The sequence below is a fragment of the Helobdella robusta genome, assembly GCF_000326865.2.
Source record: "Helobdella robusta unplaced genomic scaffold HELROscaffold_29, whole genome shotgun sequence".
Classification (NCBI taxonomy): Eukaryota; Metazoa; Annelida; class Clitellata; order Rhynchobdellida; family Glossiphoniidae; genus Helobdella; species Helobdella robusta.
Window position 1 is genome coordinate 2,218,801 of NW_008704475.1, and position 18,273 is coordinate 2,237,073.

Below are 18,273 nucleotides of genomic sequence, written 5' to 3' on the forward strand. Positions count from 1 at the left end.
AAGTTTGACCATCTAGCAGTTGATGCAGTTCACGAGTTGGATGTTCCATCTTCACTTTTTCAATAACCATCAAATTTGTGTAATTTTCAACAAAGCTATTTAAATATTTTACAGACAGAGTCGAAATAACACGTGGCGTCGTTAGTCATAGTCGGCCATAATTGCTATCTGTTGTTTTGGAGGCTGTTAAGTTTCAGGATGAGGACAGGATGACAATGCCACCTTTATTTCAGGTCCCACAAAGTGTGCAAATAAAAAACACCATCTTAATTTTCATGAAAAGCATCGTTAAATAATATCATTGACAATAATATCAATAATAACATTCCTATGGACCAATTTTTATTTAACATGTCGGCGGATTCAACAGCAATTGCACCAGCGATCGCTTCACCAAAATTGAGCAACGGGTAGAAAAAGAATAAAGAAATTCAGCTAGCGGATAGAATACACCTAAATTTTTATAAAGAGAAGTTCGAAAAATTACAGCAATATAAAAAGAAATTGAAGACCTAATGTACAATAAGACAATCAAAAGAGGACAGGAGCAGTAAAAAAAGCACTTTATGAAGCTATAACGTTTCTTTTTTTGCATTAAATAAATACATGTGACGCAAATGTCTTAACAATAGAGCTAAAAGATTTTTTGACACAATTGTATTTAAGCAAAAGAGGACAGGAGCAGTAAAAAAAGCACTTTATGAAGCTATAACGTTTCTTTTTTTGCATTAAATAAATACATGTGACGCAAATGTCTTAACAATAGAGCTAAAAGATTTTTTGACACAATTGTATTTAAGCATATTGCTCTTGTTAAAATTTGATACAAAAAAGCGAAACAATTTAGTTTTGTGCACTCCGGTCGAAAACGACAAGTTCGAAACTGTAATTTGTTTATGTTCGTTACTGCAGTATTTCTTCAATCTGCTCAAATTATAAAAATGACGTTATAAGCTAACATCGATCTAATTAAAGGGGAAGCCATATACATTTTTTGTAAATATTTCCGATTGTCGTCCATGTTTGTCTCGACCATAAATTCTAAATAACCGACGCCTGGCGATCATACCTATACACACCTAACTACATCGAAAGATATTTTACCCACCGCTCGTCAGATATCCAGCGTGTCAACTGAAACAAATCTCTCCCGTTTGCAGTTCAGCGAACAAATTCACCTGTGAATCTCCATTTTTCAATTAGTGGCTCACTAACCTCAGAAAAAAAAAATAAAAATATATATATAGACTTTGGATTGAAAGACTATTTTCACCTATATCTCTTACTCATTATATATATATGTACATATATAATGTATATATAATGTAGCCCGGATTTAGAGAAAACCGATAAATTGCCCTTCCTCGTTATCAGCTGGTTAACCATTCGTATTATAATATATGGAACTTCCTATATGAAAATCTATTTCTAGTTAGGATGATTTAACCGGCTAACATATCATCATTTTAAAAATAAAATACGATGAAAATAATTCTTTACCCTTTGTTCTTTAATTGGTAAAATCATACATCTTTCAACAAAGGGCAGTTCTTCGACCTTACATATTGGCAGAATTGGCATACCGTTGACGTTTGCAGTCGGCATTCGTCATTGGATGTCTGCCCCATAAGCTCAACGATTTCCATTGTTTCTAAATTTAGCTAACATATATTGTTTAAATACCTTTTTTTATGTGACTTTAAAAACAGTTTTCAAGTAGCAAAAATAGTGCCGTAAGCCAAAAAAGTTGCCAACTTATTTCTGCCAAATTTAGGCCCCACTCATAAGCTACCAGCTTTATCCGCCTCGTCAGTTGTCCGGATCCACCCATGTATACATACAACCAGGAACGCTCAACTATTATTTCTAAAGATTTTCAAAATTTTCTACAAAATAAAAAAAAAATATTTTAAATCCTTTTTTCAGAAAATAAAACATAATCACAAGAGAACTTAAAACTTCTTGTATCATATCATGATTCAAAGTGTACTTACTAATAAGTGATATCGTTCAGAAAAAATATAACTTGATAACTTGTTGCTACATGTATATCAAATTAGAATTGAACGAATTAGTTAGTTTTAAGTACTCGATAAATTTCTGAAAATTAAAACTTAAAGAGAAGACTCAATTGAGTCTCTCATATATTTGGTTGCAACTTGTAACCAATTACTCCTTCAAGTGAGCAACTGCTCCCTCCTTTGCCTGGTGAGCGTGCAACACTGCCACTGCCTCTTCAACCTGTACAAATCATTTAACATTTTATTATTATCATTTATTATTTATTTAACTCTATTTTATTCTATTTTTCATGTTTAAACATTTTTTTTCTTCGTTTATTTCTGCGTCTGTCCGATACGGATTTTTAAGTAATAATAAAAAAAAATGTTGAAATTATTAGGAATTTTTAGAAAGATATATAAATATCAGCCATAATTCAAACTGTCATCTGCAAATATAAAATTTGTTGTGAGAACCTTGGCCTTGAGAGACTCTCTCGATTCGAGCATGTGAAGCAGTTCTGAGTTGTCGATCTCGAGCAACATGCCAGTGATTTTGCCTGCTAGTTCCGGGTACATGATGTGGATGAGTGGGAACAACCTCTCACCCAGCATTTGTTTCTGTTCTTGTGGTGGCGCATCTGCCAACATGCTGGCCGTCAACGGCTCTTGTCCTGTTGCCAGAACTGCCTGCTGTAACTGTTCGTTTGGTAAGCAAGCAGCAGTTTGTCAAATTTTTACAGCAACCAATCAATTTGAAATAACGACTAACGAACGCCATTCAACCAGTGAAATGCAACAAAATTAAACATCCGTGAAATAACAAAATAAGGATTAAATAGACGTCGGCAGATGATTGCAAACCAAAAATGAAATCTGCTTTCATAGTGGTTCAGTAATCTAACTTTAAATGATGTAAATAAAAATTGTGAACGATATTTTTGATATTTTGAGAACGAACGAGTTAAGATGAACGAAATGAACAAACGTGAATGCGGCAGATACATAGGCCCTCGCTTATAAAACATTTTGGAAACGTGCAAAGATTCTTATCAATTTTAAACTGACTTCCAAGTGCAACTCTCAAACTAAAACAATTTTTATTTTCTACTGTCATTATCACTCTGCTTAATATTAGCAGATGGCAAATACTAATGGTTAAAAGGGAGTTGACTTTAATCTCATTCATGGACCAAAAATTTTAAAAAACAAACTAAAAAGTTTTTACGATTTTTTTTGTCATTTACTCATTTAAGACATTAAATATTTTTTATTTATAATAAATTTCTAAAATATTTAGCATTTATAAAGCAATGAAGCAAGCACAGGCTTAATTAAATATGATTTGGCATGACAACAAGGGAAGGGCCTACATATCTATAAGACATATGCATGAATGTGGTGGGTGAGCGAGAGAGCGAGATCAAACCGGAACATTAGACAGATTCCTGATGCCCTTGTTAAACTGCATTGGGGCTTGTTGGGCCTGCCTCATCATCTGCGGAATTTGGGCCTGCATGACTTGCGGTGGCATGACTGTTCGTCCCTGCATTATTGACTGGCCTGAAATCGTCCTTCCCGTCATCGTGGCTGGCCTCACAGTTCCCCCTGCTATCGGACGAGTAGGTCGCACTTGAGATAACTGAGAGCCAGTGTTGGCAGACATCTGCATCATACCTATATAATTATTATTATTAATCATCATCATCATCATCTAATTCATTGCATAGCAAGTAGCAAGAAATAAAAGCAACATTTGCGATTGATAACACATAACATCAACAACAACATATAACATCAACTAAATTAACAATAACAATAACTTCAATGGCAATATGACAGCATCAAAATACAAACAATTTCTCAGGATCAGCAACATATCAACAACATTAGCAACAACAACGTAAGAACAACCTACCTGCTTGTTGTTGTGGCCTCATGTTTTGTGCTGGATTCCATCTCTGTCTGAAGTTTGGAAGGCTTGGAGCATAGAAGCCTCGTTGTGGGACGTAGTAACTCTGGGATCCTGGGAAGACTGGTGCCATAGGATTTCCTGGCTGTTGTTTGTTGTTGTTGTGGTGAGTTGTGCAAGTATGTTGTTTGTTGTGTTGAATGTAATTTTTTCATTTTTAAATGGATGTAAGACTTTCATATGAACATAATAAAAATTAAATAGATAAATTCGTATGCACTAATCCAAATTATTTTAAATAAATAAGACTTTATATAACTCAAAAACTGTTTTGTTACAAACTATTGATACAAAAGCATCCAGCTGAGTCATCATCACAAAATATGTCCAACAAACCAAAGTCAGACAACCACCATCCACGCTTCAGCATGACTTACTGGCACTCTCAATCCAGACAATCGCTGAGCATACTGAGCACTCAACTGTGCCTTCCTCTCGTCCTTCCTCTGAGCAAGTGCTACGTAGAGAGGCTTGCCTCCAACTATCTTCCCATTCATCTCCGTTACTGCCTTTGTAGCCTCTTCAGGAGAGTTGAAGCACACAAATCCAAACCCTTTCGATCTTCCATTCTCATACATCACCTGCACAAAAAATGCAGAATTTGCTGGCAAAAATATTCAGTTATTTAAATGAAATATTGAAAAAAATATCAACAGAACCAATCAACTAACCTTAGCACTGGTGATCTTCCCAAAAGCTTTGAACTCATTGTTGAGTGCTTCATCATCTACCTTGTCATCCAAGTTTTTCACATACAAGTTCACACCTTGGTACCTTTGAATTAATCATTGTCAACATTTCAACAAGCGTCATCATCATCACTTTAATACAATCATACATAGCAACCACATTATCTCCTTAATTGACATCAGCATCATTTCATTAGAGACCAGACAATGCAACAGTAACGACGATGATACGCATACATACACACAAAATAATGAAGATGACACATACAATACAATAGTAATGATGCCAATGAATACAAAGTAACAACGGCACATACAAAACAATGATGACAACATATACAAAGCCAGCAACCTGCTCAATCTCTCCATCTTCAGTTTTTCATGCCTCTCTTTCAATTCAGCTTCTCTTTCTGCCTTCTTCTGTGCACGCGCCACGAACAGCACTCTGTTGTTTCCCAGATCCATGTTGTTCAGATCATCAACAGCCTTTTTGTTGGTTTGCAAGCATGGAAATGTGTGCATTCATGTAGAAATGTGTAAAAATCACAATGGGCACTATAATTCATTCGGTCCGTCCGTATCACTAAACAAAATAATTCACCCGCCGTTAATGCAATCGCTAGTGTACCACAATATTCAAAATTTAAATGATTGAATAATGCATGGGATGGGCGAATTATATCAATTACTACGAGATCATGCACGTGTATCTACAGGATATGTGCCAGTGACCAGTCCCTCAATTTTTTCAACAAGAATTTTTTTAATTGTTACTCAGTTTATAAACAAAATTTTTAAAAAATATTCATTATAATCCGAAGAGCTTTGCAAACCTTCTGTGCACTTTCATGATCTGTGAAGCTCACGAAACCAAATCCTTTACTTTCTCCAGCCTCGTTACACATCACCTGGTTGTTGAGTTCATTATACCATCGTCACCATCATTCATCAATATAACCATTGTCAACGTCATTAAATATTTTAGTGTCATCTTTTACAACCAATCAATCTTCGTTTAGCGTCCAGAGACCCAGTTCCCCAATCTTTTACAAACAATATAGCAAATTTAACTTCAGCCAGAAAACTCATAACATCTTATTTCATTTGCGATTGGCAAAAGCACTGTCACCAGCACCATCATCATCACTACCATCATTGTCATCTTGCCAGCATGCAGTCACCAAGATCCAGAGATATATGAGATATAGTGATTAAGATAATGATGACAACAACCAACAAAACAAGATATAGCATTGCATACTGATGATGACAAGTGACCAGAATGACAGCAGTAATATACGTCATGACATTTCATGATTAAGGATGTACTCCAGATAGGGTGAAGTAATTATATGATTAAGCAAAACTGAGCCACCCGTTATAATGAGCCAAAAGTATATACCATGATAGGAAGCACGATAATGAATTGATGACATAGATGATATAATAAAGGATAATGAATTGATAATGTAGATGATATAATCAAGGAATTATATATCACTATAATGAATTGATTACGTAGATGATATAATCAAAAAAGTATATATCATGATAGGAAGTATACATCATGATAATGAATTGATATAATCAAGGATGTATATCAAGATGATGAATTGATGATGGGATGATAATTAGGGAAGCATCCACAAATACAATGAAAGAAGTACTTGTAATTCTGAGTTGACTACAAAGATAATGACTAAGCAATGAATATTATATGACGAAAAGATGTAATCACTAAAGAATTGAAGCATGATATATCAGCTGATAATGAAACAAGATAGCATGATAATCGAACAACTGCACTGACCTTACAGCTGACCACAGTGCCACACTTGGAGAAGAGATCCCTGAGTTTGTTATCATCAAACAGGTCGTCAAAGTTCTTCACGTAGACGTTTGTGAACTTCTTCGCCTGATCTCCCATCACTTCAAACCTCTCTTTGCGAGTTTTGAATTTGCCAACAAAGCTTTAATAAAAAAATGAGAACTATTTATATTTTACCAATGAAATTAATACTTCTTAAATACTTTTATAAACTAGATTCAATGAAAAAGAATATAAGTCGATGAGAAAAATTGAAATTTGAAAGAAATTAGCAATTAACGAGAGATGTAACAGGCAGCACCATGAGCATGTGTGCAATGGTGGGATTGAAAATGTCTGAATTTTTTGTTTGCAGGTTAGCGTGAATAAAATAATGGAGTTGTGAATGAGGAAGAAGACAAGTATGGCATGCCAAAATAGTTGGCACATTCATTCCCTACTTTATATTATTATTATTAATAATAGAAAATGAATCATAGCAAAATAGAAGACATATAAAGGATTGAAAAATTTGAAAATGGTGTCATCATTCATTTGTTCTCTTATATAATTAATCATTCATTCACTCATCCATTCATTCATTAAGAAGAACATGCAGCTTACACTTTCTTTCCGTTGAGCAACATTCCGTTGACCTTCTCAATGGAAGAGTTGGCCGCCTCTTCAGTTTCAAAGTGTACAAACCCATATCCCTTCGAGCCATTTGTATCCATTGCGATCTGTCCACATCAATCATAATTATAATTATAAAAATCTGTACTAAATATTGAAATTAATAATTTTGATGAAAAAATCAGAGGAACCTTGCAAGAAAGGATGTTCCCGAATGCAGAGAAGGTATCATAAAGTGACTTGGTATCAATGCTCTTGTCCAGGTTCTTGATGAAGATGTTGCCAACTCCCGACTTCCTAACAGAAGGGTCCCTTTGGGACCACATGATCCTGCATGGCTTGCCCTTGATGGAGTCAAAGTTCATCGTGTCCAAAGCCCGTTCAGCTGTAATGTATTAAATTCATTTTATTTTTAATTAACATATTAACATAATAACACAACTTTTATTTTATCAACAATATCATTCCAACAAATGGAATAAAGCAGCTAAGATCAATGTAGTAAACGAAAGCTGTTTGAATGAAATATCAAGGATGTTATCATAAATAATAAAACATGTGGAGATAATGTAGTAACGGAACAGATAAGACCTAAGACCAATTAAAACAGAGTTGAACTTCGTACCAACAATTATAAGTGGTAATCTTCTTTCGACTTACCTGGGTACTGAACCCAGAATAACAGTGAAGAGATTGTTTTCAGCAGAGAAAATTAGAAAGGAGATTGACTGCCCACAGATAATTTCCACTTACAATAAACATATGGGTGGTGTTGATTTGCTTGACAGTCTCATGGGACTTTACAGAATCACCATAAGATCCAAAAAATGGTATCACAGATTGTTTTGGCATTGTCTTGACATGGCCATAGTGAATGCATGGCTACTATATAGGAGAGCTCGTTCGCAGCAAAACAATGTTTCAGGAAAGCTCAGATTGGCGGAATTCAAGGCTGATATTGCAAAAGGTAAATTATTCCTTTCATCTTCTTTCTAAACGACTAATATCAAATTAAATATTTTTGTAGTTCAAACATGTTTCAATCTCTGATCTTATTGCAGGTTTGTGCAAAGCTAGGAAAAGACCAAATAGGAAAAGAGCTCCGGGTCAACTGAGCATGGAGTACCACAAAAAGGCACGACATCGACAGTCTGTGCCAATTGTCGATTTTCGTACAGATGACACCAGCCAATGCCAACTCGGACCGTTGAAAGATTGCGTTGCCGTTTACCTGGTTGTAATGGACAATCACGAGTGTCTTGTGAAAAGTGCAAAATAAGTTTGTGCTTTACAAAGGACGTTTTCACACAGAATAACAATGATTTACTTGTCTAACTTTTATATATCTAGACAAATTTATGCAAAATAAATAATAATTTTGTGAATCTTTTATAACAATAAAAATGCATTCAATTAGTTGTGTTGCGCATGAAGATGCCGATCGGCACTTCATACATTTTTGTCGTTTATCCTTCTTTAATGAAAAATTTTTTTAAAAACAATTTTTCCATAATGGGAAATCTAATAGTAATACAAAAATATATTTTTAGTTTTAATCGAAACACATTTTTTAAATTCATGCAGTAGAGGGTTAATAAGGCTTCAGAAATGCGAGTGGCTATAGTAAAACACTTGACAAATGGGACAGGTGCGCTGGAAAAAGGAGATTGTTGGCAGAGTTTTGGTCAAGAAGCGAATGTCGGAGGAAAGTACTGTAAACGTACTGTTAACGTCATTATTATTGTTAAATTAAGTTCGAAATTCAAAAATATTTTTCGTTAATAACAATAGTTTCGTTATTTCAATTCCTGGCTGTAAAGAATTACGCTTGGATTTTTGAGTATTAAAGTTACATTTGGTGCCAGAAGTGGGATATCTGCCAAAGAAAAGAAAGGCAGGTAGCAGCAAAAAAAAATTAAAAAAAGAAAAGGTTAATTTTAGCAAAATAATTATAAAGTAACTAGTCGAAGCCAAAGTTATGTTTAGAAAATTGTGTGTCCTCAGAGAGGGTTGGCTTATCACTTGTTATTTATATTTTATCATTATTTTTATTTTTTGCTTTCAAAATTAAATATGAAACAGTCAGTTGCGGTTTGCACTGCTACATGTGGTTAGAGTTTGAATGTTTGTAACTGCACAGGGCTCTAGTAAACATCAGTGTCGGTTCAAAACATGGACATTGTCCACATTTTTAAATTTAAACTACTCCATAAAAATGATCCTCTGAGAAATGTTTAGTAGTAAATTTGAATAAATAAAATTAACAAAGAATAATTTTAATCTTTGATTTTTATATCAATGTTAATAGCCACCTTACTTATATACCAAAACAAGTGATCATCATGAATAATGTCAGTTCATACTAATGAGGCAACTGGCCTAATAAGACAAAGTCCATTTAGCAGCAGAAGTCACAAACATTGAGCCATTCAACATGTGGCCTCATTCAAATGCAAATTGATAATATAATCCTGGCAACAAATGAATTATTTCATAATTATATTTTTTTGCAATAAATGTTTTTATTTTTTAATAAATGTTTAAAATATTTATCGTTTTAACATTTTAATCGTTTGTTCAAAGTATTAAAATGTTTAAATGTTGCAGAATTAAAGACGTTTCGTCGTTTACTTTATGTGTGTAGTATAGAATGCATGGCCTCAGTTTGGGCATGTGTAAATTTCAGTTTCTCGTCTAATATATATTATTTAAGAGTATATGGTTATACACAAACACAGACAGACACACCAACATAACAACACGATAGACTAATCGTTATTCTTTCTTTCATGTATATCTATATATATATATATATTTCGGGTTTAGACTATCATAAATACAATTATTTATAAAGATCACTGCGTTTTCAGCATTATTCAACTTGTAGTTGAATTTCTCAATTTTTCTAACGAGACTTTTATCATCTTGATGAAGTTGATGATAAGTCTTGTTAGAAAAATTGAGAAACTCAACTACAATATGATATAAATAAATAATTAAACGCTAGTCAATTTATGGGCGGAGTCAATTTATTAAAAGTACATTATGTTTGTTTGTAAACAAGGGCGATACCATAAAAGTATCTGTCTCCGGTTTTACCCCCAATTCCTAGGCTAAACTTATTAATGTTGTTGTTGTATGCCGATATTCAGATGTTTAATTGTTAAAACTTATAAAAAACTCAAAACAAACCATCAGCAGGCAGCTGGAAATTGACATAAGCATAACCAAGGCTTCTTCTCGTCACCATATCACGACACACACGTATACTCAAAACAGCTCCGGCCGTCGAGAACTTCTCAAACAACATGGCCTCCGTCACATCTGGATGAAGATCACCCACGTACAAGGAGGACATAGGAAACGACGTTGTCTGGTTCTGCATCTGAAAAACAAAATTCTTGAATATTTAACTTACTAGGAGTGCTAGTAAATCTAACTAGTACTAGACTAGTTTAATATTAATTGAAATGAAATTGAATACAACGGATCATCATTTCTTCTTGTCATAAATAAAAGCAAGTGTAACGCATTATAACAAAAAACAAAACGAAATAGACTAACTTTGAATAGCTTTTGTTGTTTTTTCGTATTTTTTTGTTATTTTAATATTTTTTTATCCTGTCGAAAAATTAATACGACAGATTTTATCAATTTTAATAAAACGCGCAACCTCTCGGGTCTAGCAAAAACTTTTAGTGGAAAGGAAAAGGAAACGAACTTTTTATATTATATAAACACAGAAATAAAAGTAAGTAAGTACCGCTTCCGTTTAAAACTTTTTATGTCAAAATACTTTTAAAATGCGAAAAAAACATTGTATCAAATTTAAAACAAATATTTAAAATTTATTTAAAATTTATTCATATTAATTTAATTAGCGTTAAAATTGTAAAAAGTTTATTCAATTTTTTAATCATCTATGCTTAAGATTTTATGTGTAGAAAATAAAACTGTCTGATGGCTTTTTGGTTTCTCGCAATAAATTAGTTTATTTATTTTATTCAAAGTTGTTTCAAAATAACTAAACAGAAATGAGGCAATCATGAGCAATGAGCAAAAACTATTTGAATAGCAAAAAGCCGTCTGAATAATTTAATACATTCCTAAAAAAAAAAGATCAATTTTTAATTTTTAGCTTCAAACCCTTCAAACCTTATTCTCATACTAAACCTACTCTATACCTCTGAACTACCTCGTTTTATTAATAACTTTTCTTTCACTAGTCAACTATATGCTGATGATTCTTATATTTATTCTTTTTTTCCTTTTTTCTTTTTTTCTCAATTGTGTTCTTCATAATCTATCTCTATGTCTTTCTTCAATTATCGCTTAGTCTAACTCTATGTGTCTTAAACTTAATCCTTCTAAATTTGAATTAATTTGTTTTAATAAATCTAAACACTCTATTACTATTCCTCCTATTATCTTACCTGATTCAAAAACTCTTGATGTTTCTCACATGTTTCGTAGTCTAGGCTTTATCTTTGATTCTATGTCTCTTTCTTCTCAGATGAATAGTGTTGCTAGAAGTTCTTACTTTCATCTACGTAGAATAAAAAATCTTTTGCTTTTTCTTGATGATCCTACTCTTCTCCTTCTTGTTACTTCGTTAGTCTTATTTAGGATTGATTATTGTAACTCGCTCTACTATGCTCTTATGATTCTTTACTCTATCCTTTAAGTAAAGCTTTTAACTCTGCTGCTCGTCTAGTTGCTCGTGCCCCTTTTTTTTCTCATCTATCTCCATATCTTTTACTCTTGCACTGGCTTTCTATAAAATATAGAATAATTTTTAAAATTTGCAAATTTGTCTAAATCTAAATTAGGCTATTTCCTATAACTTATCCGATATATTAATTGAACCTAAACGCACCGGTTTACCGATCGTCTTCTTGTTCTTACTTCTTAACTCGTGTTAAACACTCTATTGCTAAATCTGCATTTGCTTTTTTTGGCTCTTTTTTCTGGAACTCTCTACCTCCTTCTCTGACTACTTCTCCATCATTTAACCAAGTTCATAGAGGATCTCAAGACCCATCTGTTTTTAAAATTCATTGAGGAGCGCTGTTGAACATGGCGGAAATAGGGCTTTACAAGCTAGTTGATTGAATGAATGAATGAATGAATGATTAAATGAATGATTGATTGATCGATCGATTGAATTATTGATTGATTGGTGCTTGCTGTTATAAATCATATATATTTGTGTGAATTATATAAATTGATTTATGAATAGAAAACAAATAAAACTAAATTAAAATATTACATTTTTATTTTTCAATATGTTTTCAATTTGTAAAAATTTAAAAAAGTGTATCGAAACAAGATCCACGATCTTTTTATCATATATCGTATGTCGGGTGTTTTTTTTATATTATATCGTATATATAATATATATATATGTATGTATATATATATATATATATATATATATATATATATATATTATATTTATTAGTTTTAGTTTATATCTTTTTGAAAGTTTGTTAAATAATTTAATTCATTAAGTTAAGAGAATGGATCAGTGTGCTGTGTCATTTGTTTTTCGATATGAAAATTTTCAATAGCATCGTTAATTGCGCTGTAAAATCATTTAGTTATATGTATAAATATAAATTTCTATATAAAAATCATAACGTAGCGTTGTAAAATCAAATGATTTAATTATAAGTATAAATATAAATTTCTATATAAAAATCATAACGTAGCGTTGTGGAATCATTTAATTATAAGTAAAAAATTAATAAAATGCTATTTTATAATAGTGTAATTTAATTGACACCTTTAACTTCTAAAATCTAAATTCGTCTTTTTCCCTTTTAAAGCTTTGAACATGGGGTATACATAATCTATATATTCATGACTTTGAATCTTTTTATCATTGTTTATTAAGTTTCTTTGCATATAATAAGTGAACATCAAGAAAAGTGGGTGGAGGTTAACGGCGTATTTTTTATGATTGCCCTGAAATAGATTATTTACGTGAAAAAAAGAGAGAGACGGTTGGTTAAGGGAATGGTCGGCCATTGTCAGAGAACATTTCTTAATGATCAATATAAATCAAAAATAGAAGCTGTTAAAAATTCTTTGTTAAATAATAATGTGAAGTACCAGCGAATCTCGTTGGACTTTTTTAAATATTTTTGGTCTTGGTTAGCGACTGCCAAGAAGTGTTGAGGAACCTAGTGAGTTATTCCGTTGGTTCTCTACTTTATCTAACGACCAAGTGTATGATATGTTGGAAAACCTTCAAGAGCTTAATTTTACAAGTAACGCAACGAACCTTATTCTAGTAAAAAAATCATTTGTTTATAAACTTTTTAAAGGGATAATCATTCATAAAGTTTTTTTTCAACAGATTTTGAAAATAAAATTTATAAAATACCTTTTTTCAAAGGTAAGTTTATGAACGATGCATGTTCGAAAGTTTCATTGAAAATGGTTTTGTCCGTCAACTAATATATTAATTTAACCTAAACGCCCCGGTTTACGATTGTCTTCCTGTTCTTGTAGTTTATAAATTTTGAAAATAAAATTTATAAACTACCTTTTTTCAAAGGTAAGTTTATGAACGATGCATGTTCGAAAGTTTCATTGAAAATGGTTTTGTCCGTCAACTAATATATTAATTTAACCTAAACGCCCCGGTTTACGATTGTCTTCCTGTTCTTGTAGTTTATAAATTTTGAAAATAAAATTTATAAACTACCTTTTTTCAAAGGTAAGTTTATGAACGATGCATGTTCGAAAGTTTCATTGAAAATGGTTTTGTCCGTCAACTAATATATTAATTTAACCTAAACGCCCCGGTTTACGATTGTCTTCCTGTTCTTGTAGTTTATAAATTTTGAAAATAAAATTTATAAACTACCTTTTTTCAAAGGTAAGTTTATGAACGATGCATGTTCGAAAGTTTCATTGAAAATGGTTTTGTCCGTCAACTAATATATTAATTTAACCTAAACGCCCCGGTTTACGATCGTCTTCTTGTCCTCGCTTCTTCTTAACTCGTGTTAAACACTCTTTTGCCAAATCTGCTTTTGCTTTTTCTGGCCCTTTTCTCTGTAACTCTCTACCTACTTCTCTGACTACTCCTGTGATTAGTATTTATTGTTATCAGCGACTTTGTTAATTTTACTGCCATCTTTACTAATTTTTCCTTTGGATGAGCAATTTTTACCTGCTGACTAATTTATTTAAAAGACATAACACGAATTAAAATTATTAGATAAATGGCAGAATAGCTCACTGGATGAGTTTGGCAACTTGATTTTATTTTCAAATATTATTTTGTATCTTCAGGGCTCATAGTTGTTTGTTTGTTGTTTGAATGTATGTCGGGGACCGGAAGATCTGAAATGAAAATACAGACTAACACCGAGGTCACCATTTCTCCTTTGGATGGGTTGACGAACAATTGTAACGATTGTCGAGTAAGAAAAACTGCATGCTGTTTTGAATGTTAAATGTAGATGTCGAACGTTAACTAATCAAACGCCACGGTTCGAAGTCGCCTCTCCAATTTAAATCCGTAAAAATCCGGTTTAACTCTCAAATTATGTAAATTAATAAAAAAAACGCGCGAGCATTCGTGGACACTAAGTAGAAAAACATTTATGCGTCGCAGGTTTAAAAAATAAAATAACTAACTACCTCATTGCTAAATAACGATATTTGCTTGTGGTTTATTCGTTATTTTAATTTATAAAAAATGGAAATAGAGAAAAACGACTCGCCGACAGCATTATTTCAAGTGGGCGGAGATTTATTTCGTTGGTTCAGTATGTTTAAATAAAAGGAACTGAGAAACGTGGTTACCAATGTATCGGCGAATGTGGTTCCAAACAGAGTGATAATAACTATTATTATTATAATTAACTATTTATAGTTAAATTAAATACTTAATTGCAATTAAATAATATGTTCAAAATAATTAAAGCTCGTGCAGTTGCGAAAACACACACGCAAGCACCTCAACGAACAAATATTAACCAAATTCAATGAGGCTAGTTCGTCAAGCGCGAGGCATGTGATTAACAGGAATTGACGAGTGAAACCGGTTTAAACTAACATTTTAACTCACTGGTTGACAGTAAACATTTTATAAATAATATGCAAAATAAACATCTAAACAAGAAATATCTACAAATAAATAATCCAATTGCCATATAGACAACGTAATAAAAAATTAAATACAAGGTTTTCATTTAGAAGATAGAATGAGAGCCACAATAAGTCCATATAAACCAAGAACTTCAGCAAAAATTAGAACCAAAATCATGCCGACAAAAAGCCTTGGCTGCTGAGCAGTGCCTCTCACACCACAATCTCCCACAACCCCGATGGCGTATCCCGCTGCTGCTCCTGATAGCCCCACACTCAACCCCGCTCCCAAGTGGAGAAAACTTCTGGAAATATAATAATATAAACAACATCTGAATATTCATAAAACTTTTAACGTTCGACATGTTAAAAGTAAGAAAACCTTTCAAAGCAAATATTAATTTGAGGATATTAAATTTGTTTAGAAGTTTGCTTACTTTAAACATTCAAAATTAGAGCAGTCAACTAAAGAAATGATTTCAGGTCAATCATTTAATTAATTAAAATGTTAACACGTCTACACTCACATGCCGCACGTGTAATGGTGCCAATGAAAAAATCCTAGTATAATAGGTAATGTGGATGAAATAATTAACTAAATTTGCTTAACACTAAAAAATATTAAAATCTTAAAAAAAATAGCTAAAAAAAACTTGAAAATTGGGTATCCAGATTGACTGCTGGAAGCAGGACCAGCCTGGTTGGCCAGCAAAGCAGCAACAACCAAGCCATAGATGGCCACAATGCCCGCCATTACAACAGGAATGATGGATTTCATGATCAAGTCGGGTCTTGAAACAGCCATTGATGCTATTCCCGTTCCTGATTTTGCTGTTCCGTAAGCAGCACCTAATGCTGCAGACAAACATGAGAACCAAAATAAATGCACCATTTACTTTTTAATATAATATTCTTCCACATATTTCAATTTAAAAAACCTAAAATGATCTAGAAATACCTAAATGCAAAAATTTTTGGTCTATTATTATTAAGCAAAAATTAAGATTGCAAGCAAATGGTCACAAGTATTATGATTACATAGAAGTTTGATTTGAAAGGTACATTTATTAATTGTTGAAAAACATTTTGTGCAAAATAGGTTTATTTAACATAGACTAGGGTTTTTTGAAATACATGGAAAAATATTAAAATTAAAAATATTGAGTTTTGTGGAACTACTTATTCAACTTAAACAGTAATAATAACAGATCAGAATTAGTAAAAAATGTTGTTTCCATCCATTTTACATTAAAATCTTAAAATTGCATAATCATATAAATAAATCATTTTGTTCATTATCATTAAGTTATTTATGTTATGATTAATACAAGAATGTGATAAATCTCAAATAATGGGTAATTTGGTTTGTAAAAATCATTTGGTTAATTAATGATCAACACATCCTATTTGCATGTAAGTAAAGTAAAAACAAATAAAAACTGAAGCCATGGTTATGTTTTAACTTATAATTATAATTAATTGCTATTTAAAATTTATATAGTTGTAATTTTTAAATACAATTTTTTTAAATTAAAAAGCTTAATTATTTAACTAATTACACCTAATTGTGTAAAACCAACAGATAATCGATATTATTAAAATTATTAATCATGCCTAGTCAAGAAGTTTTGGACAAATTTTTAAAAAGTGGCCGTCATTGCAATATTGTATTGTGATGAGTTTTTATAATTGACATGGTTTTGTAATATACAGTAATTATTAATTATTTTGTTTATTTTATTGAACATTTTTATTTGTAAATTTGAGTAAAAATTAAAATAAATGTGATTTAAATCAAAATTTTAAAACTCCCCCCCAAACATAATTTCTAAATACAGCCTTGCCTAGTATGAATCTTTTAAATTTATTTTTTTATTGTCTTCATAGTTTTTCTTTATATTTTATAATTTATGTCGCTTTACATTTTACAACAAATCAAATGAAATACAACAGAGGCAGGACCAAAACATAAAAAATATCAAATTAAAAAAAAACTAAAATTATTAAAAGTGTTTGCTGTGTTGTCTGTCATTGAAGGTGTTTGCTGTCATAAATTAAATTTTCATGATTTAACAGTTAAATATATTTTAACTAAAAATAATAATAAAAAATCTAATATAAAATTTAATTTATTCAATTTATTTAATAATAATGATTTACATTTTTCAATGGTCACGCAAAAAAGGCATAAATCCATTAAAAAATAATAAAAGAAATAAAAGGCAGGAAGACAAACCAGAAAAGATCATAGCGAAAGAAGCCCCAAGGATGCCGAAGAATGGTCCGTAGACGGGCTCCGTGTTCACCCCCATTGCCTTCATTTGTGCATCCATCGTGAAAGATTAAATTTTTCCTATCTTTTTAAAAACGGATTACTATTGTTTTAAATATTCCGCAGTCAGAGCAGTCAGAAGACCAACACAATCACAAACAAAAACCGTCGCCCACAACAATATACACAAACTTCGGACAAAACTATATAATATATATATACATATAATTATAAATGTATTTTTATATTTGTATATGTTTATATAATCTAATTATATATATTTATATATTTAAAAATATACTTTTATATATTCATATATGTATATATAACCTAATATTGAAAATATATGCGTGCGTGTAACGTATATCTATATTCACAATATAGAATTATGTTAATAACAGGGATGTTACAGTAATTTTTTATGATTTTGTAAAATGTTCGTAAAAAAAGATTGTGACATTAATGATTTTTTTTAACGTTTTAAAACGACGATAAAAATTTTGTCCATAAAGCATAGACTTTTAAACTGAAGCTCCATGTAAATTAACGTAGAACCATATATTTAGAATGTGTGCGAGCTTTTTGATAAAAACAAGAACTATAGAATCTAACTCAACCCAACCCGTCCGTTATAAGTTATGGGTTGAAATATTTTGTAGCATGTATGATTTATTGTTTGATTTATTTGTTATTTATTTCAACATTTTCTCCAAGAAAAGATCCGTGTCTGTTATATCGGCAAAAAAACTTTGTGCCATCATTTAAAGCTTTGTATCTGTCATGTTTAAGTCGGC

At 31.6% G+C, this 18,273-nt stretch overlaps 2 protein-coding genes across 2 annotated transcripts; both read right to left on the minus strand.

Annotated features, from left to right (window-relative positions):
* Positions 1-1,852: 1,852 nt before the first annotated feature.
* HELRODRAFT_185682 (hypothetical protein) lies at positions 1,853-10,852 on the minus strand. The gene is made up of 13 exons (XM_009020899.1): positions 10,666-10,852; positions 10,294-10,501; positions 7,293-7,486; positions 7,093-7,208; positions 6,472-6,631; positions 5,495-5,569; positions 5,014-5,147; positions 4,644-4,746; positions 4,350-4,553; positions 3,919-4,057; positions 3,430-3,677; positions 2,478-2,699; positions 1,853-2,241 (listed from the first exon to the last, which is right to left on the minus strand). Exons 2-13 carry the CDS (start codon positions 10,484-10,486, stop codon positions 2,170-2,172), a joined length of 1,860 nt encoding a protein of 619 aa, XP_009019147.1. The 5' UTR covers positions 10,487-10,501; positions 10,666-10,852; the 3' UTR covers positions 1,853-2,169.
* Positions 10,853-15,307: 4,455 nt separating this feature from the next.
* On the minus strand, positions 15,308-17,519 carry HELRODRAFT_81066 (hypothetical protein; the record flags this gene model as incomplete). The annotated part of the gene is made up of 3 exons (XM_009020900.1): positions 15,308-15,512; positions 15,861-16,062; positions 17,444-17,519. 3 exons carry the CDS (start codon positions 17,517-17,519, stop codon positions 15,308-15,310), a joined length of 483 nt encoding a protein of 160 aa, XP_009019148.1.
* Between the last annotated feature and the right edge of the window lie 754 nt (positions 17,520-18,273).

Bases quoted from the DNA above. Each gene is read 5' to 3' on its own strand.
- HELRODRAFT_185682 (XM_009020899.1), bottom strand. From the start codon at position 10,486: ATGCAGAACCAGACAACGTCGTTTCCTATGTCCTCCTTGTACGTGGGT. The intron at 5,570-6,471 runs GTCAGTGCAGTT...CTCAACAACCAG, and splicing joins GCACTGTGGTCAGCTGTAAG to GTGATGTGTAACGAGGCTGG. The intron at 4,747-5,013 runs GTTGCTGGCTTT...ATTAATTCAAAG, and splicing joins AAGATGGAGAGATTGAGCAG to GTACCAAGGTGTGAACTTGT.